The sequence below is a fragment of the Acomys minous genome (genome assembly GCF_964271855.1).
Source record: "Acomys minous genome assembly, chromosome: 18".
Classification (NCBI taxonomy): Eukaryota; Metazoa; Chordata; class Mammalia; order Rodentia; family Muridae; genus Acomys; species Acomys minous.
In genome coordinates this window covers 65560949-65585351 of record NC_140501.1, presented here as the reverse complement: position 1 = coordinate 65585351, position 24403 = coordinate 65560949, and the positions used below count along the sequence as shown (strand labels likewise).

The following is a 24403-nucleotide window of genomic DNA, read 5'->3' as shown; positions in this document are numbered from 1 at the left end:
ATAGTCAGCCCCTCATCTCGAAAACCTGAGTGACCTTAAACTCCTGATCTTGTCCTCCATCACCCCCACCAAGGACTGGGACTACAGGCGTGCACCCAGGCCTGCTCGACTCTTACAGAGTACAGCATTTAGAAGTGTTGGCCACAGGCACAAGGCAAGCAAAGAAATGAGGACACTGTAACACGGTAGAAGAAGTCAAGCTATCCCTGTTTGCCCACGACACTGCATTACACACAGAAAAACTCAAGACTCCTCCCCAAAACTGTTAGACCAGTATTGTTTTTTCCCAAGACAGTTTCTCTGTGTAGCCTTGGCTATCCTGGACTCACTTTGCAGACCAGGCTGGCCTCGAACTCTCAGCGATCCGCCTGCCTCTGCCTCCCGAGTGCTGGGATTAAAAGCATGTGCCACCATGCTTGGCTCTTTTATAACACCAATACTGAAACTGCAGGAAGAAAAATCAAGACCCATTCTTATCCACAACAGCTGCCAATCTACAATGAAGATCACAAAACAACACTTAAAGCCAAAGAGGATACATGCACACACACACACACAAACATGGGGGTAAGGGGGCAGCCAAGCATGGTGCACGCCTATGATCCTTTGATGCCAGCACTTAGGAGACAGAGGGGAGTGGATTTCTATGTGTTTGAGACCAACCTGGTCTACATAGAGTTCCAAGACAGGCAGTATATAGACAGACCTTATCTCAAAAAGAACAGAAGACAAGAGGAGGAGGAAAAGGAAGAAGAAAGAAGAGAAGAAAGAAAAAGGAGGAGAAAAAGAGAGAGAGAACCAATTGGAGAAGAGTGTTAAAATGTCTGTATTGGCCCAAAACAGCATACAGTGCAGCGCAGAATGCGCATGATGCTCTTCACAGGAGGGGAAGGAAGCAATCACAGCCTGATGAGAGATGGCTGCACAGGGAAGCATAAGGACCTGGGTTCAAATCCTCAGAACCCGCACACCCATCCGGGCATGGCCACACTGTCAGCAGCAGACACAAAAGCATCCCTGGGCTTGCTTGCCACTAGCCTCGATCCTGGTTCAGAAAGTCACCTTGTCTCGGTTCATCTAAGTGGAGTGAGTTAGACGGCAAGAAGTCGAAAACACCGGACGTCTGCCTCTGGGTTCTGCCCGTGCACATACTACACAAATTATTTTTGTTTTTAAATCACAAATTTTATATTGGGGGGGGGGCTTCACAGCTAGAGTAATCCTGAACATAAGTGAAACTGGGGAGACAGAAGCAGGTTTGAAGCCAGCTTGGTCTACACAGCAAGTTTTAAACCAGCCAAGGCTACACAGTAAGACAGCTGTCTGAATTTTAAAACAAAAAACAGTGATGAAAAAAGAAGAGGGCAGGAGGAGGGTTACCAGAACCTAGAAAGGGGAAAGGAAGGCATGGGGGGAATGGAGCTAGGATGACTGATAAAAAAGGGGTGCAACTGGAAAGGACAAATATGTCTAAGATTATATAGCACAGTCGGACTGTGGCTGACAACAATGTATTGAATTTCAGAATAGCTGAGAAGACTTTGAACATTCCCAACACAGGGAAATGATGATGTCACACTGACGAGAGGACAGATATGGCAGTTACCTGGCGGGTGACTCACCCTGTGCGGATGGATTAAAATGCCACACGCATTAAAATGGGGCTGGAGTCAGCCGGGCGTGGTGGCGCACGCCTTTAATCCCAGCACTCAGGAGGCAGAGACAGGCGGATCGCTGTGAGTTCGAGGCCAGCCTGGTCTACAAAGTGAGTCCAGGATGGCCAAGGCTACACAGAAAAACCCTGTCTCGAAAAACCAAAAAATAATAGTAAAATAAAATAAAATGGGGCTGGAGAGGTGGCTCAGCCACCAAAAGCTAGGCTCACAACCAAAAGTCTAAAATGCCACCCTGTATCCTATAGTACATGCAGTTACTTCATGCCAATAAACATATAATTTTTAAAAACCACTCATGAACCAGGCCCGGTGGCACATGCTTATAAATCCTGGTACTTCAGAGGCTGAGCCGTGAAGATGCCACGTTCAGGCCGGGCGGTGGTGGTGCACGCCTGTAATCCCAGCACTCGGGAGGCAGAGGCAGGCGGATCGCTGTGAGTTCGAGGTCAGCCTGGTCTACAAAGTGAATCCTGGACAGCCAAGGGTACACAGAGAAACCCTGTCTCAAAAAAAAAAAAAAAAAAAAAAAAGTTCAAGGTTCAAGGGATAACGAGCTCACAGGGGGAGAAAAGGAGGAGAGGGCGGAATGGAAGGGAAAACAAAACAAAACAAAACAAAAACCTCCTGAAAGTACATAAAGGAGAAACAATGCAGTGCACCAGTACCATGGCCATCTGTAAATCTAAGAGACTGGAACCAGTGTACAAGGCCACAAACAGGCCTGCGGCGGCTAGGAGATCTGATAAGCCAAAGAGTGCGGCACCGGCACAGTGGTGCCACCTGACTCACACACACAGAACAAAACTGTTCACGGAGAACAATTAGCAAGAGCATGCCAATTGCTATAGGCAACCATTAGGGAAAACATGAGGTGAGCGGCTTTCTTCCTTTTGCGGGGGAGGAGGGGTTAGAGACAAGCTTTCTTTGTGTAGCCCCTGCTGCCCTGAAGCTCAACCTGTAGACCATGCTGGCCTCAAATACAAAGAACCCTCCAGGCCCCTGCCTCCTTGAGTGCTGAGAATAAAGGTGTACGCCCCCACTGCCCAATTCTTCCTTTATATATATATTTTTTTAAAAGATTTATTTATTTTATTTATTGCATATGAGTGCTTTCTCTGCAGAAGAGGGCATCAGATTACATTATAGACGGTTGTGAGCCACCATGTGGTTGCTGAGAATGGAACTCAGGACCTCTGGAAGAGCAGGCGGTGCTCCTAACCACTGAGCCATCTCTCCAGCCCTTCCTTTATATTTTAACACCATATTAAATTGTTTGTTCGTTTGAGACAAGGGTACACTATGTAGACCAGGCTAGCCCCAGAAACACTTCAAACTGCCCTCTGGAATTAAAGATGTGATCCATTACATCTAACCTATTTGTTTGCTTTTGAGACAAGGCTGGCCTCAAACCTGCTAAAGAAGAAATGACTTTGAACTCCTGACCTCCAAGAAGCCTCCATCACTCAGATGCTGGGCTCACAGGTACTAGCACACACAGTTTACCTGGAGTGCTGGGGATCACACAGAACTTTTTAGGGGTAGTACTTGCAGTTGAACGCAGAGCCTCCAATTGAGGACTTAATAAACTATACTCGCACAGTACACATTAATTTTTACAATTAAAAATTGTCATAGGCATTCATTTCCCCACTCCTTTAAAAAAAAAAAAGATTTATATATGTACTATGTATACAGTGTTTTGCCTGCATGTATGCCAGTATGCCAGAAGAGGGCACCAGATCTCATTATAGGTGGTTGTGAGCCACCAGGTGGTTGTTAGAAATAGAACTCAGTACCTTTGGAAGAGGAGCTCTTAACCTCTGCCATCTCCAGCGCCCCTAACTCCTTCTTCTTGATTGTACTCACACACACACACCCCACCCCACTCCCCCCCACCCCACCCCACCCCCACCCACCCACCCACCCCGCTTCCACCCAGTGCATGCCCCATTCTCTACTTACAGATGCAGGCGGCGGCCAGCAGGCGGCCAGCAGCGTAGGGCGCGGCACAGGTCGGGAAGAGGGGCTGGACCATGTAGTTGGCAAAGGTGATGGCAATTACGGCCTGGCTGGTGGGTTCAATGATGAGCAGAGAAGTCCAGAGGCGGATGAAGGCCAGAAATCCCCCGAAGGCCTCCAGGATATAAGCATAGCTGGCCCCAGATTTCTTAATGGTGGTACCCAGTTCGGCATAACAAAGGGCCCCAAAGACGGAGAAGATGCCCCCAATGGCCCAGATGACCAGTGAGAGGCCAAAGGAGGCACTGTACATGAGCACACCCTTGGGGGAAACAAAGATGCCCGAGCCGATCATGTTGCCCACGATCAGGCACACGCCGTTCAGCAGCGAGATCTCCTTCTTGAGTTGGACCTGCCCCGCCGCTGGGCTGGCTCCAGCGTCCTGAGCGGAGGCATCAGCCTCATCCTGGGCTGCCGCTTCATATTTGGTGCTGTTGAGCATGGTGGAGAGAAGAGGGAAGCCTTCACCAGCTTGCTGACATCGCCCTCTAAGAAAGAAAGAAGACTGGGTTGTTGGTGACCGCACAGCATCTCTCTCTCCCACTCTACAGGACCCCGGGAGAGTCAGCACCCGCCAAAGCAGAGACCTTTCTCAATTCTGACTTCCCAAAACCCTCTTCCCCCAGGCTTGTCAAAAATTGACCCCAACTTGACGTTTCCCCTAGAAAAGCACCAGTCTCTCTCATCCTCGGGGTGCACCATACCTTATTTATCTGACAACTAAAGTCTGAGCCGATTGTGACACAGGACAGGCTTGAGGCAGTTTGGTTGTTCTCCGCATAACCATAGGTCCGAACCTTTTTTTCTGACTCCCCACCCCCACTCCAAACGTCACCCCCCTCCAAAAAATAAGTCTCTCTTCCCTCCGATTTCAGTTTCAAATGTCACTGTGCTGAGCGGTCTGGATGAGGAAGCAGCCCTGCAATGGACTAATTTGCTAGATCCTCTTTTTGCTAATGTGCTGCTCTTTCCCCTAAGGAGTCTGTGTGCGAGCCTGAAGCTTTCAAAGCACTCCGGCGGCAAGGAATACCCATCAACAAATGGTCAGCTGGCACCTCTGATGCTGGCAAAGCCCGAGCGGCCCCACCCATCCTGAAAAAAGGACAGGCAATTCTCTTTACACTGCTTTCCCTTTTCCAAGTACCTGTCCCAGCCTCTAGCATCCCAGGCCTCGGGCCACCAAATCCCCCCACATCCACACCAGCCAAAAACCTAGGAGTGAACTTTCAGAAGGATGGCCCAAAGACACAGCAGAACCCAGAGATGACTGGGGGCAGCGGGTGGGGGCTGCCCACCCACCATAGAACCACATACCAGAGCAAACCAAGGAAAGGGCTGAAGCCAGGCAGCAGATGCCTAGAAATACAGAGACAGCTGCACAGAAGAGGAAGGCTTAATCAGACAAGTGGGAAACACTGGAGCGAGAGGCTCTGGAGCTCCAAGGAAGTCACTGGACATGCAAGGGGACAGGGTGGGGCACACTCACTCCCGGGGGGGGGGGGGGGGGCCCACTGGATAGAAGTAGGTTCCCACAGCGATGGCCAGCAGCAATTTCAGAGACAAAGAGGCACACACACCCTCCAAGAACAGTGGTCTACCCGCTCCTCCTTCTTCCAGCAGTAAAAGGGAAACCCAGACAAGTGCTTACCGGATTTAAGTCGGGTCAAGAAGGGGGGAGGAGGGGAGGGAGCTAGAAAAGGAAGGGGTGAGGAAAAGGGAGAGGAGTGTTAAGCAACCATCTGGGTCCAAGGTTCACAGGCCTTTCACATCTGCGAAAGGGGGCAGCTAGGAGCTCTCGGCTCAGCACTTTCTGTGATAAGAAGGTGCTCGCTCAGGAATCTCCTTTGTCAGCTCTTGCCCCAGGACAGGAGGCCTTGAGGAAGGGACAGCCAACTGGGTGTGCTCTCCGCAACCCAGGAGTGTCTAGCAAGTCAGGGTCTCTCTCTCTCTCTCTCTCTCTCTCTCTCTCTCTCTCTCTCTCTCTCTCTCTCTTTCCCCAAACAAGAAAGGCAGGAAGGTTATAGAATGCCACACATTGTTCATAATGCTGAGATTGGAGGAAGTGAGAGAGTCTTTCAGACACCCTGTGTGGGCGTCCTAAGTGAGAGCTCTGTACACTTCCCCCATGCAAGAGAGAGAAGGCTGCCTCTGAACTCAGGCTACCACCCCAAACTCTGAGCCTCAAGCTCCTTCAAAAGAAATATAGTCCTTAAAGGAGATCAAACTGCTGGGTATACCACGCCCCACCAGCGTGCTCTCTCATCCTTAGGGAAACATACCAAGACCTCTGGAGCATCCAAACATTCCTGTGAATGCCCACTACAAGCTTCCTTCAATGTCTGAAAAAATATATGGAGGCCCAGATGTAGTTGGCTTACCTGTACTCCCACCACTCAGAAGGTTGAGACAGGAGAATCATATGCGTTTAAGGCCAGACTGCACTATAGAGTGAGGTCCCGTGTCAAAAAAAAAAAAAAAGTGAGCTGCCAAGATGAAGCCCACAATAGAAAGAAGAGAAATCTTCCTTTGTCTTCTGACCTTTGCTTGTTTGAGCATGTGTGTGTGCAAACACACACACACACTATAATAAGGAAAAAAGTAGCTGGGCATAGTGGCATACACCTTTAATTCCAGCATTGAGGAGGCAGAAGCAGGTAGATCTCTGAGTTCAAGGCCAGCCTGGTCTAAGTAGTGAGTTCTAGGGTGGCCAGGGTCATGCGGAGAAACCCTATCTCAAAAAAATATATATATATGTATATATATTATAAATACATACACACACACACACACACATACAAAGTGTGGAAATAAGGTTTCACTGAGCTAGACAGGCACAGAATTAACAGAAAAGCTCCACAATTTCTAAATCACAGTTTATTCTGTCATTATAATCTACTTTAAATCTGGTATGCTGAGCCTTTTTTGACAGCCTACCTGTATTGAAACACAGCCGCCTGTCCCTTCTTCTTCCGCCCTTCCTTTCTCTCTTGGGTTACATTTCGGGGCATTTTCTCGCTGTACTGTATGCAGCCCCTCAAGGGCAGGGACCACACACTCTGCAGGGTGCCAAAGTAGAGGAGAGGCAGGCAACAAAGATCACAGAGCTTATGCTGTCTCCTCAGATTCCGGCTCTCTGGCCCTAGACTGTCGCGGGCCACTTGACCTTCCCTTTAGATAGGAAACCACTCCAGGTGGCTCCCTAGTGAGTTACTTGGTGGGGACTAAGATTAGATTGAAAGGAAAGTCTTCACAGTCTTTAGGGGCAGCATAGGTGAAGGCATCCCACTGCCTTCAGGCTGCTCCCCACTTTCTCATTTTGTGTGAGGACATGCCCGGAGTGCTGTGACTTCTGGGGTGCCCACTACTAAAGACACAAAAACACACATGAGGACACCCGCCCTTTGAGGATCAAGTGAGATGGCACCAAGGGGATATAAACTCAACTGTCGATCCCAGAAAGGAAGAAAAGAGAAAAGGAAATGTGGGGGGGCGGGGTTTGGGGGAAGGGGGTGTGTGCGAGGTTGAGTTCATGGCTGGCAATTTTTTTTTTAATTTTTTAAAGTGAAGCCCTAAGGGAATTGAACCTCATGGGCCCAGGCTGGAGCCCACACCCCGGCAAACAGCATGCCCTAGTGGCCTCAGCAGGAAGTACTACAAATGGAATTTCTTCCCAACCTTACCAGTCATCCCTTTCCAACAAGGCACAAGCAGAAGAGACTGCCATTCATGGAGATGTCCCCTCTTTTCCCAACCATTCCTAGCACCAAAGGCAAGACGACCCTACGTTCAGCAGCTTACACTTCCCCCCCGAGGCCCTGGCTCCCAGTAGTCCGCTTCCACCGTCCACACAGCCCTGCCAAGCGGCATCTGTTAGGCTCTCCTGAAGGAACTCAGCCAGAAAGCGGGCCGCACAGAAGCTACCATAACCCTAGTCATGCTCCCTTTCCTTCGGTGTGCTCATCTCTGAGGAGCTATTCCAGAAAAATCCACTCGTTCTACAGCCTCCAGTAGTTTCCAATGCAGGCTTTCCAGGGGGAAGGCAGCAGGACCCCAGGCATAGAGTGCCTGCCAGTGCAGCCTGCCAGTGTGGAACCACCATGCTCAGTGCTCCAACAGCAACACCAGAGCATCCTTCCTCTGGGAACCTGCACACAGTTCAGAGATTCTTACTCCTCGGCCAAGCTCAGTGAGCTACTGTGAGAACACACTATCTTTCCCAGAGACCCCCAGGGCTTATTCTCCGCTAGCCAGCTAGTCTGTGTGGCCTCTCTTAACAACAGAAACAAAACAGACACATGTGGCTCCAGTTGGGTCCGGCATCACTCCACCATAGCTGCTCCGCCCCTCCCTCTCCCATTCTCCACTTGTCTTTCTATATTACACTATAGCTAGGACCGTCCCTTTAAAAAAAAAAAAAAGTAACTGTTTACAGCTCTGACCAGGGCTTCCATTAACTAAAGCTGAAGTCTCTGCCTAGACAGTGCCAGGGCTAGAGGCCAAAAAAATAAGGTTCTTCGGTCTCACCTTGACCAACATTCAGGCACTCCATCCTCCTCCTGTGCCCCCCCCATCCACTTTCCCGGCTTCCCCCCCCCCCCCAACTCTTACCTGTGTGGAGACCTTTGGGCAAGTGCAGAGAGGAGGGGGCCGCCAGCACACTGGGGTGAGGGGTGGTAGTTAAGAGAATCAGGGGTGTGACTTCAGCAGCTGTTGATTCTGAGAAGGAGAAAAGGCAGAGGGTGACGGGGGACCGAAATGGAAAACAGGAAAACACATGTGTGACTCTGGCCGGCAATGGGGAGGGGCCAGAGGACGGGCTGCAGCTGAGTGAGCCTGCCTGGCAGGACCGGGAAGACTTCGGAGCGCGCAGGCACCCAGGCATCATCTCATGGGCTCCCCTCCCCCACCCCAGCCCCTTGTTGTCCTAGCTTGCTGAGTACTTAAGTGTACCCTGCCATCCCAAGCGCCCTCCTGAACCCCCTCTCTGCTTCTCCTTCATGCTATTTCTCAACTCTCCTGTCCTAGGCTGTGCTAACTACATGTGACCACGATCCCACCGTCAAGACGGTCCTAGCGCAAGAGTTTGTGCCTCTGAAACGACCCGAGGAAGCCAATGCATACCACTGAATGCCACCTGTGGGTACAGACTTGTCTGCACCCAGATACCACAAGCCCACTCACAGCTCAGATCTCTAATTGGCTGAGGAGTTGTCAACAGTGAGTCTGAGTCGCTAGGTAAAAACCAAGTAGGCTTGTGCCACCCAGGGCACATTCCTATGTTGGCAGCCTTTCAAACCACTGTTATTTAAATATCTGTTGAATGTTTACTTTGCAGAAATGGAGGAAATGTGACCCGGGACTAAAAAGTAGGAGAGGACCGGGGAGGTGTTTCTGCAGGTGAAAGTGCTTGCCTTCAAAACTTAACAAGCTGATCTGAGCCCTGGATCCCTCGGAGGAAAGGGGGAAAGCAATTCCCAAAAGCTGTCCTCTGGCCACATAAGGTGGTGCAGGTCTTTAATCCTTTAATCCCATCACTCTGGAAACAGAGGCAGGCGGGGATCTCTGAGAGTTCCTGTGAGTTTGAACTCAGACCAGCCTATATAGTAAGTTCCAGAACAGACAGGGATACATAGAAAGATCTTGTCTCAAAAAAAAAAAAAAAAAAAAAAAAGCAAGCAAAGCTTTCCTCTGGCCTCCACAGATGCACTATGGCATGTGCACACCTACATACACACTCATGTACACACACTAATTAATAATGTTTAAAAACTAGATGTGGGCCAGGCATGGTGGCGCATGCCTTTAATCTCAGTGCTTGGGAGGCAGAGGCAGATGGATAGTTGTGAGTTCAAGGCCAGCCTGGTCTACAAAGTGAGTCCAGGACAGCCAAGGCTACACAGAGAAACCCTGTCTTAAAAAACCAAAAGAAAGGCTGAAGAGATGGCTCAGAGGCTAAAAGCACTGGTTACTCTTCTAAAGGTCCTGAGTTCAATTCCCAGCAACCACATGGTAGCTCACAACCATCTATAATAAGATCTGGTGCCCTCTTCTGGCCTGCAGGCAGAATACTGTATAAATAATAAATATTAAAAAGAAGAAGACGAAGAAGAAGAGGAGGAGGAGGAAGAGGAGGAGGAAGAAGAGGAGGAGGAGGAGGAGGAGGAAGAGGAAGAGGAGGAGAAGGAGGAGGAAGAGGAGCAGCAGCTGGGCGTGGTGGCGCACGCCTTTAATCCCAGCACTCGGGAGGCAGAGGCAGGCTGATAGCTGTGAGTTCGAGGCTAGCCTGGTCTACAAAGCAAGTCCAGGACAGCCAAGGCTACACAGAGAGACCCTGTCTTGGAAAAAAAGAAAAAGAAAAAGAAAAAACTAGATGAGCTTCTTTATATTCAGAACTAGAGCTATCATTTTCAGAAGAGACTTCTTGGTAGGCGTATTAAAGCGGTGAGAATGTAGACAGTCTACATGTCTGTCCCGGGGAGCCGCACTTCATGGCAGGAGAAGCATCTGATCTGTACTATCCAGGTATGCAGCCATCAGTTTGCTGGTCTCCAGTCCACACCCTACAATTTGCACCTATGTTCTGCAAATTACTCCAGATAGGGTCCAGGTAAGGATGTAAGAATTCTGACTGGGGGCTAGAGAAGTAGCACAGAATGTCCCCAAGCCACCTCACCCACACCAGGAAGCTCCTAATTGCCTTTATCTCTGGGACATCTGACACTCTCTTCTGGCCTTTACAGGTTAAGGGCAGTACTCATGCACAACATGTGTACACACGTAAAGATAATGAAATAAAGTTTAAAGAGAATTCTGACCACCTCACTAGATGGGAGGTCAGTTACATGTTGCCAAAAGGCAGATATCAGAATTCGCTGGCACCAAGTCAGAATTATTCCAAGGAAAATGGAGATGTCCCTTTTAGGCCCAGGCTGCCAGCCGGCTGTCAGCAGGGGAAGGTCACAGGAAGTGAGACACAGTTGCCCCTGTTCTCCCTCGCTGAAGTCTGGCCTCTCTGCTGGGACCACACAACAGCTTCACTCCCACCACAGAACTTTTGCTGTGTCTGTTTGACTGTTCTCCCCGCTGCTGCAAACATCCTCCTCTGTGACATCCCTCATTCCGGGCGTTATTTATGGGCAATAGAAGATGAGCTCCATAAAAATGCTGTTCAAGCCGGGCAGTGGCAGCTCACGCCTTTAATCCCAGCACTGGGGAGGCAGAAGCAGGCGGATCTCTATGAGTTCGAGGCCAGCCTGGTCTACAAAAGGAGTCCAGAACAACCAAAGCTACACAGAGAAACCCTGTCTTGAAGAGAGATAGAAAAAAAGTGTTGTTCACCATTGCACCCTGAGGAGGTGGGGGGTGGGGGGCTAATGGGGGAATGGGGGGAGATGGAACACACAAACCACCCATAGATGTGTGCTGGATAGGTAAGTCAAAAAAACGGACAATACTGTTTCTGATTTCCCAGCTGGCTGGGCTCCTGGGTGGGTCCTTGAATTTGCCCTCCAGGCCACCTAGCGTCACTACCACTAGGTTACTTAGAGTCAGGAGAGTTCACAGATTGCAATCTTTTCCATTTAGATGGGATTCCGGGAAAGAGTGTGTGGTTTTTATGGACAGGACTGAAACTGTTTGAAATTGACTTTTAGGGCCTGGCGGAAGAGCACTTACCTAGCGCGCGCAAGACCCTGGGTTCCATCCTTAACAGCCGGTGCGGGTGGAAGTGTGAGAATTTTAGGGCTATGCATGGTAGGTCACAGCCAGCATTTCGGGTGTGGAGGCAGGAGGGTCTGGTGTTCAAGGCCAGCCTCAGTGCGTGAGTCCCAGGCTAGTCTCGACTGCAAAACAAAAACAAAAACTGTTTCAAAAAAAAAAAGAAAGAAAGGAAAGAGAAGATGAATAGAAAAGGAAGGAGGGAAGAGTAGGGGAGGACTGGAAAAACGGTTCTGTGGGTGAGATAGCTAAGAAGCTAAGATTGATGGCGGCCCAAGCAGGCCCAGGACCTGAGTTCTAATCCCAGCACCCTTGTAAAGAGACAGGAGGATTGCTGAGTCGGCCAGGCTGCCAACCTAGCTCCAAATTGGGTGAGAGATCGCCCCTCAAGGGAAGTGAGAGATCCAGTGTGCATACCCTGCATCCTCTGGCTCTAGGTGTGCACAGGCACAAACACACAATCACACACACACATACACACTCACTCACCCACGCTCACCCTCATACACCACACTCAACATGTACACCAGCAATGAAACTGAATTTTGTTTCACTAATGGAAAAACTAAAAGACCCCATCTAGAAGTGGCCCATCCCCCTCCACCCGCGGGCTCACCTTTGCCTCTCTCTCTCTCTCACACACTCCCTCCTCAGCCACTCTCATTTCACTGGGGGCCCTGTCCGCACCTCCCTTTTGCTGGGGCCTTGCTCTTAGTCTACAGAGCTAAAATCTAGGCCGCTGAAGACCCGACCTAGACACAATCACCCCCGCCGCCTTGAAATGGCCAGGCGCCAACTAGGGCTCTGTGGGGGGCGGGGGGTGGGGAAGAGGCGGTTAGACACCAGGACCCCAACCCACCCCGCCCGGCGTCCCTTTCCTTTTATCCAAGAGGCTCTAGAAGGAATTGTGGTGAATAATAGCGAAGGAAGCAAAGGTCCGAGAACCCAGAGGCTTTGCAACCGACCCCCAGCCCGGCCCGGCGCCTGCACTATGAGTCCCCAGGGAATGAATATGACCGCGGATACCCGTAGAGACGAGTCCTCTGCCCCGGGCACACTCAGCTTCCTCTTTCCCTCCCCCCAAATCCAGCCTCAGCTCTCAGCCAGACAGGAGTCAGACTAGAAACCCCGACCCTAGACAGTCTCTGCCTCCAACCGAGGAGCTAGCTGAAGCTCGGGAGGAACCCTGGCCGGGAAGCCCCGGGGCAAAGGGGGACAGGGGAGGTGCCTGCTTGCAGCTGCGGGGGAGGGGTCTCCCGGACTTTATCTCTGCCTGCCTCTGTGTTCTGGGACACCCCGCCCCCTCGGGGAAATTGTTGCATCAGCTTCCAGGTCCCAATTATAAAGTAGCCACGACGTGCCAAGGTCTCCCGAGTAGACGCCAGGAGGCAGCACTTAACCAAAAACAGCGGCAGCAAGGGCGCCTCGAAGGCTGAACTTTCCCAGTGCACCTTTCATCAGACCCGGGCAGAGACACACAGGGACTCTGAACCTGGCAAGGTGGCTCACGCTTGATACTCCAACACCCAGGAGGTGAAGACATGAGAATCAGAAGTTCAAAGTCATCCTCAGCTAATATAGCAAGTTGAAGGCCCTCAAAAAAGAATAAAAGAAGAGGTTTTTTGAGGTTTTTGTTTGTTTGGTTTTAGTGTTTGTTTTGGGTTTTTTCTAGACAGGGTTTCTCTGTGTAGCCCTGGCTGTCCTGAACTCTCTTTGTAGACCAGGCTGGCCTCGAACTCACAGCGATCCACGTGCCTCTGCCTCCCGAGTGCTGGGATTAAAGGCGTGCGCCGCCACACCCGGCAAAGAAGAGGTTTTTGAAGGACCAGAGATATAGCTCTTTTAGGAGTGCTGGCCGGTCATGCATGAGTTTCTGACAGTCCAACTCACGAACGCCATAATACAATTTTGGTCTGTGTCTGAAATGGTGTAAGTAAGTATGTACGTATGCATGTATGTATGTACCTGTTTGTAGGAGAGGGTAGGGTGTTCAGACATGCAGAGACCAAAGGAGTGCTCTTTTCGTTTCTGTGAGACAGAGCCTCTCGCTGGACCAGAGGCTCACCCACCATTCTGGCTAGGCTGTCTGGCCTATAAGCACCCAGGCCTACCTATTTCTGTTCCTCCACGGTAAGATCATAGGCTTGCAGGGTCAACCCTGATTTTTCAGGTGGGCGGCAGAGAGTCAAACTTGGGTCCTCATGTTTGTTTGGGAAGCCCCTTTACCCACTGAGCCAGCTCCTGAGCCACATATTTGTTTTAAATGTTTTATTTATTAGCATTTCCGTGTGTGTGTGTGTGTGTGTGTGTGTGTGTGTGTGTGTACATCAGACACTTTCAGTAGGTTCGGGGGATTGAACTCGGGTTCTCAGGTTTGCTTGCGAGCATTTTTACCTATTACACCATTGTACTGGTCCCCATACATTTACTTTTTAAAGAATCAGGAGCAGGGCAGATGAAAGAGACCTGTAATCCCAGTATTTGTGAGGTTGAGGCAGGAGGATTTTGTGTGGGAGACCAGCTTGAAGTAGTTTGCAAGCCTCCCTCTCAACAGATAGAATACAGAAGAATCTAGAAATGCTTTGTGTAGCTTACTGCTAAATTCAAGTTCATAGATCATATTTCTTGCATAATTCAGCACTGGCTTTTTGGGAGCAGGATTGGGGTCTCACTTTGTAAGTCTTCATTGGCCTAGAACTCATTTTGTAGACCAGGCTGACCTCAAAGTGACAATGACCCCCTTACCTTTGCAGCCTGAGTGTTGGGATCAAAGATGTGGTCCTCCGTGCCCCACCTTTGGCAATATCTGTCTATTTACAGATACCAACCCTCTTTTAAGACAAGCCATGTGAAAAGGCCCGTTGTTTAGAGACAACACAGTGAGGGCTGGTTCGGCTGTTAAGAGAACTTACTGCTCTTGCAAAGGACCCAGGTTTGCTTCCCAGCACCTACATGCTAGCCTACAACCAACTCCACTTCCAGGGGATCCAACCCCCTCTCCTGATGTCCAAGGACTCATGCATATACAGATGATACACATACATTCACTCAGGCATACGCAAACACATATAAAATAAAAATAAGTAGACGTTAAAATGAATAAACAAAGCCAGATGTTCCAAAGGCTAAGCAAGAAAGAATGTAGCCTCAAGGCCATAGCTGACTTATCCTGAAGCTGGGTCATTGAGTGGAAACTTTATAGCTCTGGAAAAGAAGAGAAAGATGTTCCAACACTTAATGTAAATACAAGTAGACACAATGGCATTACTTTGTAATCCAAGCATTCTAGAGGCAGAGGCAAGAGGATCTCTGTGGGTTCAAGGCCGACCTGCTCTACATAATAAGACCAGCTCTCAAAAGTAGGGGAGCTGGAAAGATCGCTTACCCTTATCTTATCCTCGTACCCTCACCACCATGAACCTCAATAGTACCACTGATGGCAATTTTGCGTTGTGGAAGTTTTGATTTATGATATGTAAATATGCTTTTGTTTTTTGTTTTGCTGTTGGTTTGGTTTGGTTTTGGTTTTTTGGTTTTTTGAGACAGAGTTTCTCTGTGTAGCCTTGGCTGTCCTAGACTAGCTTTGTGGACCAGGCTGGCCTTGAACTCACAGTGATCTGCCTGCCTCTACCTCCCAAGTGCTGGGATTAAAGGCGTGCGCCACCACACCCGGCCTACATGTGATCTATGTCAGCTGGGAACTGCCTCCTGAGGGTGGGGGCGGGGCTGGAAACTGTCTCCTGCTGGGGCGTGGTCTTTGCAGTGGGAATAAATGCCAGACTGGGGCCTCTAAGAAAGAAGAAGGCCCCTGCTGCTCCTGGTTGCTCTTGCTGCAGCTTGATGAGAAGTTGAAGATAATTCTGAAGTGAGGATTGGAAAGCCCCAAGGAACCCGACAGGAAACAGCAAGAAGTACATGAGGAAAACTACACCTCTTCTCGCTAACCTTCTTTATCTCCTACCTGGTATTGGCGTGTTGGAAGGAATTGGGTGGAGAAAGGAGAGATATAAGAAACCAAAATAAAATAGTTTAAAAATATGGCTGGGCGTAGTGGCACACGCCTTTAATCCCAGCACTGTGGAGGCAGAGGCAGGCAGATCGCTGTGAGTTCAAGGCCAGCCTGGTCTACAAAGTGAGTCCAGGGCGGCCAAGGCTACACAGATAAACCCTGTCTTGAAAAACCAAAAAAAAAAAGAAAAGAAAAGAAAGAAAGAAAAAAAAAAGAAAAGAAAATGCCTACACTTTTGTACTCTGAGCATTGAAGGGAAAAGAGTCAGTTACAAAGCCTTCTCTAAAAGAAGTCCAGGATTCGTGAGTCGGGCTGTGAGTTCATGTGCCATAATGTCAACACACAGGTTCTGGCATCTAGTCCAGCAAAAACGCTGAACCAAACACAAATGTTCCCCAAGGTTTGGTCCACACTTCCTGAGTGTCTGGATGGCTCCATGGCGAGATTGCAGTCCTAAGGGAGGTAAAAGATGGAGTGAGCATTGCAGGAGCCATCAGATTTCCCAGAGCAAAGCTCTGAGCAAAAGTAATGCTGTCTAGACTATAGGACAGGGAAGTATTTGGATAGCATTGGGGGCTGTGAATTCATAACCAAATATTAAAGCTAAACTTGGAGCCTAACGTCCTTGAAAGGCAAAGAAGCCCAGGAGAGGAAACACAGGAATCTCAGACTCAATTGTCTATAACTCTTGACTCTCTTGTTCTCAGATGAAGTGCAGAAGACATTCAGTGTGACCAGACAGAGCCACTTGCCTGTGGTTGACAAAGCTCGACAAGTCATTGAGAGGGTTGGGCAGACGTCAGACTCAACTGTCCCATAGAGTTCAAAAGCTCACGGACTAGAGAGGCAGCTCGGCAGTTAAGAGCACTCACTGCTCCTGCAGAAGACCCAGGTCCAATCCCTAGCACTTACACAGCAGCTCACAGCCAGCTGTAACTCCCTCCTTGCAGCTTTTCTGCCCAATGTCACCCAATCATATACTGTAAAACCCATTTCTTTGTCTAAAACCTATTAAAAAAAAAAACTCTCAATTGAGACTCAAGGTCACTTCCCTGCATCTGCTGTGTCAGTGCATTGGAGGGTGGCCCGGGGTTCAAACCTGCAATAAAGACTTCCTTGCCATTGCATTTGGACTCAGTTCATGGGTGGTCTGTTCAGGAAGTCTCTCAAAATTTGGGCATAACTCCAGCACTAAGGGAGGCAAAGGCAAGTGGATCTCTGTGAGTTCTCGACTAGCCTGGTATACAAAAGGAGTCCAGGACAGCCAAGGTTACACAAAGAAACCCTGTCTCAAAAAAACCCCAAAACGAACAAAAGAAAAATAAGTGTAGAGTGTTAAGGGGTAGAGATCATACCTAGCATGTTCAAGACCCTAGACTACAAAAGAAAAAAGAAAAAGACACTGTGAATGTGAACTGAAGGCAGGCATCTCATCCTAGCTATTTGGAAACTGAGGCAGGCCACCTTGAGACAGAGTTCAAGGCCAATTGGAGCAGCTTAACTGAGATTCTGTCTCAAGTTAAAAAATAAAGGATGGGAGTAGGGCCGGGCGTGGTGGCACACGCCATTAATCCCAGCACTTGGGAGGCAGAGGCAGGTGGATCGCTGTGAGTTCAAGGCCAGCTTGGTCTACAAAGTGAGTCCAGGACAGCCAAGGCTACACAGAGAAACCCTGTCTCAAAAAAAAAAAAAAAAAAAGATGAGAGTAGATATGTTGGCTCTCACATATAATCTCAGCACTCAGGAGGATGTTCAGGCTAAAACATCATTGCACATTTGAGGCCAACATAGACTACACAATGAGCTCTAAGCCACCCTAGGCTACAGAAAACCCATCTCAAAAGAAAAAAAAAAGGATTTATGTAATAGTAGTAGTCTATATCTGTGCCTTATTTCTCTCAAACTTTGTAGTAGAGTTTTGACTTTTCAGACAGGGTTTCAGGTACCACAGGCTGGCCTTGAACTCATCCCCCTACTCCAACCCCCAGTGTGCATGCTTCTCCACCACAGCCTGCTCACCAATGTTTTGTTTGGGGGGGGGGACTGGGGGGTGAGTGAGGGAGTGTGAGCAATCTGGAGCATCTAGTTAAGTTTCTCTTTGCTGTTTTGTTGGGGTTTTTTGTTTGTTTGTTTGGTTGGTTTGGTTTTTCAAGACAGGGTTTCTCTGTGTAGCCTTGGTTGTCCTAGACTCGCTTTATAGACCAGGCTGGCCTCGAACTCACAGTGATCCGCCTGCCTCTGCCTCCTGCGTGCTGGGATTACAGGCGTGCGCCACCACTACCCGTCTTGGTCTAGAACTCTTGAACTCTTGGTTCTCCTGAAAATATTCCAAGGGTGATAATGTAAGTCAAAGTCCTTTGTGGCAAAACTGTACATGACTGGGTTACACAGGCTAACAAGGACAAGGAGAACACAAGAGAGTTTGTCATTTCCTTCCGCAAGACTGGAGGATTTTACCCTGGAGGTGTTTCTGAGTTGTTCCAGAAGGAAAAGTCAGATCCTGGTTTAAGAATAATGCAGGGAGCTGGGCGTGGTCCAGGACAGCCAATGCTACACAAAGAAACCCTGTCTTTGAAAAAAACAAAACAAAACAAAAAACAAAAAACAAAAATTTAAAAAATAGAGTTCTAGACCAGCCTTGGCTACTTAACAAGACCCTGCCTTCAAATGGGAGCAGGAGAGGTTAGGAAGGATATAGAGTAAAATGAAAAAAAAATATTGTTTCTCCTCTTGGGGTACCCCTCCCCTGTTCCTCTCCCTTTCTACAATAAACCTCATACCATTTGTGTTTTTAAAAAAAGAAAGAAAGAAAAGAAAAAAGAAAGAAAAATGAGTTTTGTTTTGTTTTTTGTCTCATTTTTTGAGACAGGGTCTCTCTGTGTAGCCTTGGCTGTCTTGGACTCGCTCTGTAGACCAGGCTAGCCTCGAACTCACAGCGATCTACCTGCCTCTGCCTCCCGAGTGCTAGGAGTAAAGGCATGTGTCAACCACCGCCACCCGGCGAAAAATGAGTTTTTCAAAGGCAGAAGTAAATATCAAAAGAGAATAAATAAAGCCAGGCATCGTTACACCTGTAAAAACCTGTAACCCCAGAACCCTGAAGGCCGATGCAGGGGTGCTGAGGTAGCCAGGCTACCTGGCAGGTACTGGGCCATCCAGAGCTACCTGGCAAGTGACCCCATCTCAGAACAGGTGGTGGGGAGGTAAGGCAGACCTAGCTTTACAGGTTAAGTATCCTTCATTTGAAAGGCTTGGTACTGCTACCATCATGGGGCCTTGATCAGTTTTGTTAAAGAATTAAAAGGCAGAATAACCCTAAACTGACAAGGACGGCGCAGAGAAATCTCAAACACAGCACAGAACCAACACTTGAAGAAAAGCTTTTATTGGGGCTGAAGAGACACATAACACGCATCAGACACATGCAGAGAAAAGACCCTTTGCAAAGCAGAGCCTGGGACTCAGAAACCAAAACTCCAGTCTCTTCTCCAAGGCTGGGGTTTTTAAGTCTCTGAAGTTTTCCTGCCCTAATTTAGGGTTGGTCAGTTTTGTAACATGTACTGATCCAGCCTTGAATTTCTGGGAGCCAGTCCATCAGCAGGAGGCCTACTGGCAGGAGAAAAAGCCCACAAGGCTCTTGTTTTAAACTGCCAGGCTGGGGGCTGGAGAAATGGCTCAGCGGTTAAGAGCACTCACTGGCTGCTCTTCCAGAGGACTCCGTTCAATTCCCAGCACCCACAAGGCAGCTCACAACTGTCTGTAACTCCACTTCCAGGGGATCTCACACCCCCCACACATATACATGCAAATAACAATGCCTATAAAATAAAAATTAAACTGCCAGGCTTTTGCCTCAGGATAGAAGGTGAGGAAGAAGCCAGCCATTTTGGAAGCTCATCACCCTTACTAGCTAGTCATGGCTACCAGGGAATCTGTCCAACTCCTGGTCTCTTAGTGCAAAAATGCCTCTGATTTGGGAACACATGAATTTATATAATGAGATACGTTGGGAACGGACCTGAACTCTAAACATAAAATTCCTTCATGCTGCTGGAGATGAACCCCAAGTCTGAGCGTGCTAGGCCAAGAACTCCACCACCAGCCCTTAGTGGACCTGGTTTTTGACTAAATGACTAAATGTGTAATTTTCCATTGTAACATCATGTTTGGATTCAAGAAGTTTGATTTTTGGACCACTCAAAGTATACTTAACACATGTGAACGTGTGGTGGGTGCTCTTTAAAAATTGGAATCAGAGCAGCCTTATATCCTAGGATTTGGGAGGCAGAGGCAGGTCTGAGTTCAAAGGCAGCCTGGTCTACACACTGAGTTCCAAAGAAGCCAGTTACATAGTAAGACCCTGTCTCAAAATACAAAGTAATTTTTTGTTTTTTGGTTTTTTGGTTTTTTTAGAGACAGGGTTTCTCTAAGTCGCTCTGGCTGTCCTGAACTCACTTTGTAGACCAGGTTGTCCTTGAACTCACAGCAATCCGCCTGCCTCTGCCTCCGAAATGCTGGCATTAAACGGGTGCACCGCTGGGCGTGGTGGCGCATGCCTTTAATCCCAGCACTCAGGAGGCAGAGGCAGGTGGATCCCTGTGAGTTCGAGGCCAGCCTGGTCTACAAATCGAGTCCAGGACAGCCAAGATAACATTGAGAAACACTATCTCAAAAAACAAAACAAAAGAAAACAAAAAAAGGCGAGCACCACTACTCCCTGCAAAAGCAATTTTTATCACCAGATATTCTTGCAAATAACATATACTTCCCTTCCCAGCACTCGGCTGTAATATTAGTCATGTCTGCGTTCACTTGTCTTCTCTAGACTCAAGGCTCTATCTCAACTGTTTTTACTATTCCTACAATCTCCTAACCCACTCATTACTCTTCAGTTCTGTTGGATGAGAACCAACATTTTCTGATTCGTTCTACATTTGATCGTGTCATGGTCAGGAAAAATAAAATAAAATAAAATGATGCAGATAGCTGCACAACAAGGTTCGTTGGATACTACACTTCTGATTTTCCTCAATTTCCAAAGCCCGGAGACCACCCACGAAAGGTGTTGGAAACAGCTACGAACGATTCAGGCACCGGTAGGTCCACCGCCCCGGAGGAAGCAAGATGCACGCGCCGGACAGCTCCTCCTGTCAAACCACTCAGCCCGTAGCCGGCCCTCACTTCCGCACGATGACCCAAGATGGCGGGGCCGGCGGATAAAAACCACATTCAAGATGTCGGCTTCCGGTTTTCCCGGCAGCGTCGCGCGTGGCTCCCCGTGGCCACGCCCACTTCCGGCCCCGTTGCACGGCATGGCTGCTTTAGGGACCTGGCTGTCCAGTGAGTGACTGTGGGGTTGGGGACCCGGGAGCCGCGGGGCAACCTGCCGCCTAATTCCCTGCTTTTCCAGTAGGTGTCCGGAGGTTGCACTGCAGCGTCGTGGCTCGGGCAGGCGGCCAGTGGCGACTTCAGTGAGTGCCGGGCGGGGGCGAGGCGGGACCTGGAAGCCCGCCGAGCCCTCATCCCAATGTGTTTTCCCCCCCCCCAGGCAGGGGCTGGCTGCCAACCCTTCCGGCTATGGGCCCCTCACGGAGCTTCCTGACTGGTCTTTCGCGGGTGAGCCTTGACGTCAGGTTTCTTCTTTTTTCCTCCGAGAGACCGACCACCCCTGGCAGGGGTTGGGGGTGTGTCTGGGAAAATATTGAACCTTTTGCTTAGGAAAGAGTTCGAGTTTAGGAGCTTTAAGTTTGTCTTGACTGCAGAGTGGGGCGTGGTAAGCGCACACCTGAAATCGTAGCTTTGGAGAGCTGAGGCAGAGGGATCGCCGGGAGGTCAATGCGAGTATGTGCTACGAAGGGAGCCCCGGATTATCCTAAACTACAGAGTGAGAGCCTGTGTGTGATTGAGTAAATAGTAAATTGGCTAAGGAAGGTGGAAGGTAAGCTGTAGGGGATCACAGCCTGCAGATAGAAGACAAGCAGGAAGGGTGCATGGCTTTTGTCTTCTCCAAAGGAGACATGTGGTGAGTGTATTTTGAGAATTTGATTCCAAATACACAAGGAATTCTTTGGAAAGCTGCTGAAAGGAACACCGAAGATCCCTGTGAGACTAAAGCTGGCAGATTCAATACAGAGAAGTCTTTCGCTTTAAAATTAAAAAAAAATAATAATAAATTTTTTTAAAGCTTACGTGCTGGAGAGATGCCTCATATGCACCCGCTGCTCTTCCAGAGGACTTGAGTTCAATTCCCAACAGGCACATGGTGCCTCACAGCAGCTTGTAACTCCAGTTCCAGGGGGATCGATCGGATGCCATCTCACTTCCAGGCTCCCCTATGGTGCACAGATGCATACATGCAAACAAGATACCCGTTCACATAAAAATAAAGCTCTTTAAAAACATGACATTAAAAAGAGTAATGAGGAATGCCTGCAGTCACCACTCAGCAGGCAGAAGCAGGGGTATTGAGAGCTAGGGGACAGCCTTGGCTACAGAGTGAGACCTTACCTCAAAGGTCAAAAGGGGGTGGGGTGGGGGACAAAGCTGCATTTCTTTTCTTTTCTTTTTTTTAAAGATTTATTTATTATGTATACAGATGTCGTTATAGATGGTTGTGGGCCAAGATGTGGTTGCTGGGAATTGAACTCATGACCTTTGGAAGAGCAGTCAGTGCTCTTACCCTCTGAGCCATCTCTCCAGCCCCCAAAGCTGCATTTCTTTATACAGTTGAGATGAAGCTTAGCAAAGACTCCTATTGAGCGAAGGGCTTCTGAGGATAAACCGGTGAATTCAGCATTGCAGTGGACCCTCACTCCATGCTAATGATGGGGTTAAATTAAATAACAGGAACATACCTAGGAACTCATTTCCATTATTCGTTTGTACCTCACCACCGAAGATGCCAGATGTATCTTGGAAAAATTAGGCTAGAGTGGTTGTGAGCTGGTTTCCTCTAAAGTATTGTTTTTGATGGGCCTCACTCCTGCTCGCCTCCACCCCAGCCAGAGCAAAGTGTAAACTGGAAGAGGCGGCAGCAGAGACCGGCTCTTCTGTAATTCCTCTCACACCGCAGTGTTTGGACAAGATGCCCAGACCACACTTAACACTTGGCCCTTTTCTCAATTCTCTCCGTAGATGGCCGCCCTGCACCCCCAATGAAAGGCCAGCTTCGAAGAAAAGCGCAAAGGGAGAAGCTTGCAGTGAGTGCGGCCAGAGCTCTGGCAAGGGCTGTGTTTATGATTGGAGGAAGACACTTGAAACCAACCCTTTTCTTTGTTTTCTTTCAGATTGACTTTTATTTTCTATGGATGTGTGTTTTGCCTGTATGAGTGTATGTTCATCACATATGTGCCTGGTGCCTGTGGCGGCCAGAGGAGGGCGTCAGATCCTCCAGAACTAGAATTACAGATGGTTGTAAGCTGCCATGTGGCTGTTGGGAGTTGAACCCCAGGTCCCATGCAAAAGCAGAGAGTAACTCTTAACCACTGGGCCGTCTCTCCAGCCCCATAAACCAGCAGCTATTTCTCCAGTCCTGACACCTAATTCTATTTGTTCGTTTGTTTAAATGAGGGATATAGACCAGACGCAAGAGATGGGCCTGCCTTTGCCTCCCTAGTGAGTGCTAGGCTCAAAGGATGCTCCACCCTACCCAGCCCAAGCCAAATGTTTTGATAGCACTGTGAGACTCCCAGCCTCACATCCTTACCTCCCTTCTGCCGTGCAAGGCCTGGTGTGACGCCAGTCAGGCATCTGCAGCCAGCTGAAAACCTTTGGCTTTGGGGGAGAAAGGATATCTGCTCGATGGTACGTAGGCTTGAGCCCCAGATGTTACCCTTTTCCTGTCTGTTTCAGAGACGAGTTGTTCTGCTGACACAGGAAATGGATGCTGGATTACAGGCGTGGAAGCTCAGGCAGCAGAAATTAGAGGAAGAAAGGAAGCAGGAAAATCCTCTTAAACCTAAAGGGACTTCTCTGAGAAGGCCACTTCCAAATCAATAAAAAGCCGCTCCTGTCCCACGTTCCCAGACTCTCTCTGGTTTTCTTCTCTATCACCTAAATGCTTTATGTTAGGCAGAATAAAGCCATTCCACCACCACCACCACCACTATTTGTATTGACAGCAAAAGACCTCAGGCACCAGGAGGAGCTTGACATCTCTGCCTGCATCCTTGGCCCAATGCCCTTAGTCCTCGCTCCATTCCAGTTCAGCCAGAACTTGCTCTGGGGTCATTATTTTGGCCCTGGTGCTGATGAATAAACCCAGAGCTTTGCAAAACCTAAGCATGCCCCGACCCCACCACTTAGCCTTGCTGGCCATAGGACTGACCCAGCTCGGAGCAGCAGCTCACCTTCACATTAACCCTCATATTTGCATCACCAGTGGCCCACACACAGTTCACTTGTGTACAGTTGGCATTCAGTAATAATGAAAAGGGCTCTCTGTCTGAGGTCTTTCCCCCCCCCCTTCGTTTTTCGAGACAGGGTTTCTCTGTGTTCCCCTGGCTGTCCTGGATTCACTTTGTAGACCAGGCTGGCCTCAAACTCGCAGAGATCCACCTGCCTCTGCCTCCTGAGTGCTGGGATTAAAGGCGTTCACCACCATGCCAGGCCTTTTGTTTGTTTCTTTTTGAGGCAGGGTCTCACTCTAGCTCTGGCTGGCCAAGTAGACCAAGCTGTTTTGAACTCAAAAGATCCTCCTGCCTCTGTCTGGGTTTAAAGCCATGTGTCACCACACCTGGCAGAAGTCCTTTAACAAGCAACTAGTATCCAAATACATGGTCCAGGAGACACCCAGACTGGAAGGCTAAGTTAGGAACAATTATCCTTGGGTGTTTTGTCTTCCGCTGCAGGAGTTATGTTCTCACTAAATTCCAGAGGTGGTTGAAAAGGGTCCTCCTGTACTTCCCCAGCCCCACACAATGTCACTGTGGCACTAATAGCCACTGTTCACCTCCTGAAAGCTAGACACAGCTCACAACCTAGC

At 49.0% G+C, this 24403-nt stretch overlaps 2 protein-coding genes and 2 long non-coding RNA genes across 11 annotated transcripts in view; 2 read left to right on the top strand and 2 right to left on the bottom strand.

Annotated features, from left to right (window-relative positions):
- The window catches only part of SLC7A7 (solute carrier family 7 member 7), a 56308-nt gene extending 44922 nt beyond the window's left edge, over nucleotides 1-11386 (bottom strand). Inside the window, exons 1-3 of one of the 5 annotated variants that reach the window (XM_084767311.1) lie at nucleotides 11370-11386; nucleotides 8304-8411; nucleotides 3639-4183 (exon numbers count right to left, since the gene is read on the bottom strand). In XM_084767311.1, coding sequence (XP_084623437.1) covers nucleotides 3639-4137 — 499 coding nt within the window. In that variant the 5' untranslated portion in view covers nucleotides 4138-4183; nucleotides 8304-8411; nucleotides 11370-11386. Of the gene's footprint in view, nucleotides 1-3638; nucleotides 4184-4399; nucleotides 4514-5272; nucleotides 5369-8303; nucleotides 8429-11369 lie in introns of those variants that run through there. The other 4 variants (XM_084767312.1, XM_084767314.1, XM_084767310.1 and 1 more) reach the window with 4 other exon arrangements.
- Nucleotides 11387-15142: 3756 nt separating this feature from the next.
- On the top strand, nucleotides 15143-16545 carry LOC311589416. Its single transcript, XR_014776545.1, has 2 exons — nucleotides 15143-15375; nucleotides 16128-16545. It is a non-coding gene; the product is annotated as an uncharacterized lncRNA (long non-coding RNA).
- Nucleotides 16546-18802: 2257 nt separating this feature from the next.
- Nucleotides 18803-23439, top strand: MRPL52 (mitochondrial ribosomal protein L52). Of its 4 annotated transcripts, none has more exons than XM_084767325.1 (5): nucleotides 18809-20760; nucleotides 20834-20891; nucleotides 20969-21036; nucleotides 22555-22623; nucleotides 23272-23439. In XM_084767325.1, exons 1-5 carry the CDS (start codon nucleotides 20394-20396, stop codon nucleotides 23373-23375), a joined length of 666 nt encoding a protein of 221 aa, XP_084623451.1. In that variant the 5' UTR covers nucleotides 18809-20393; the 3' UTR covers nucleotides 23376-23439. The 4 variants fall into 4 exon arrangements, with proteins under 4 accessions (XP_084623452.1, XP_084623451.1, XP_084623450.1 ...); XM_084767324.1 differs by having other exon boundaries at nucleotides 18846-20760; nucleotides 22555-22619; XM_084767323.1 differs by having other exon boundaries at nucleotides 19956-20760; nucleotides 20831-20891; nucleotides 22555-22619.
- LOC311589048 lies at nucleotides 20959-23265 on the bottom strand. Its single transcript, XR_014776396.1, has 2 exons — nucleotides 23126-23265; nucleotides 20959-21752 (listed from the first exon to the last, which is right to left on the bottom strand). It is a non-coding gene; the product is annotated as an uncharacterized lncRNA (long non-coding RNA).
- Nucleotides 23440-24403: the final 964 nt, after the last annotated feature.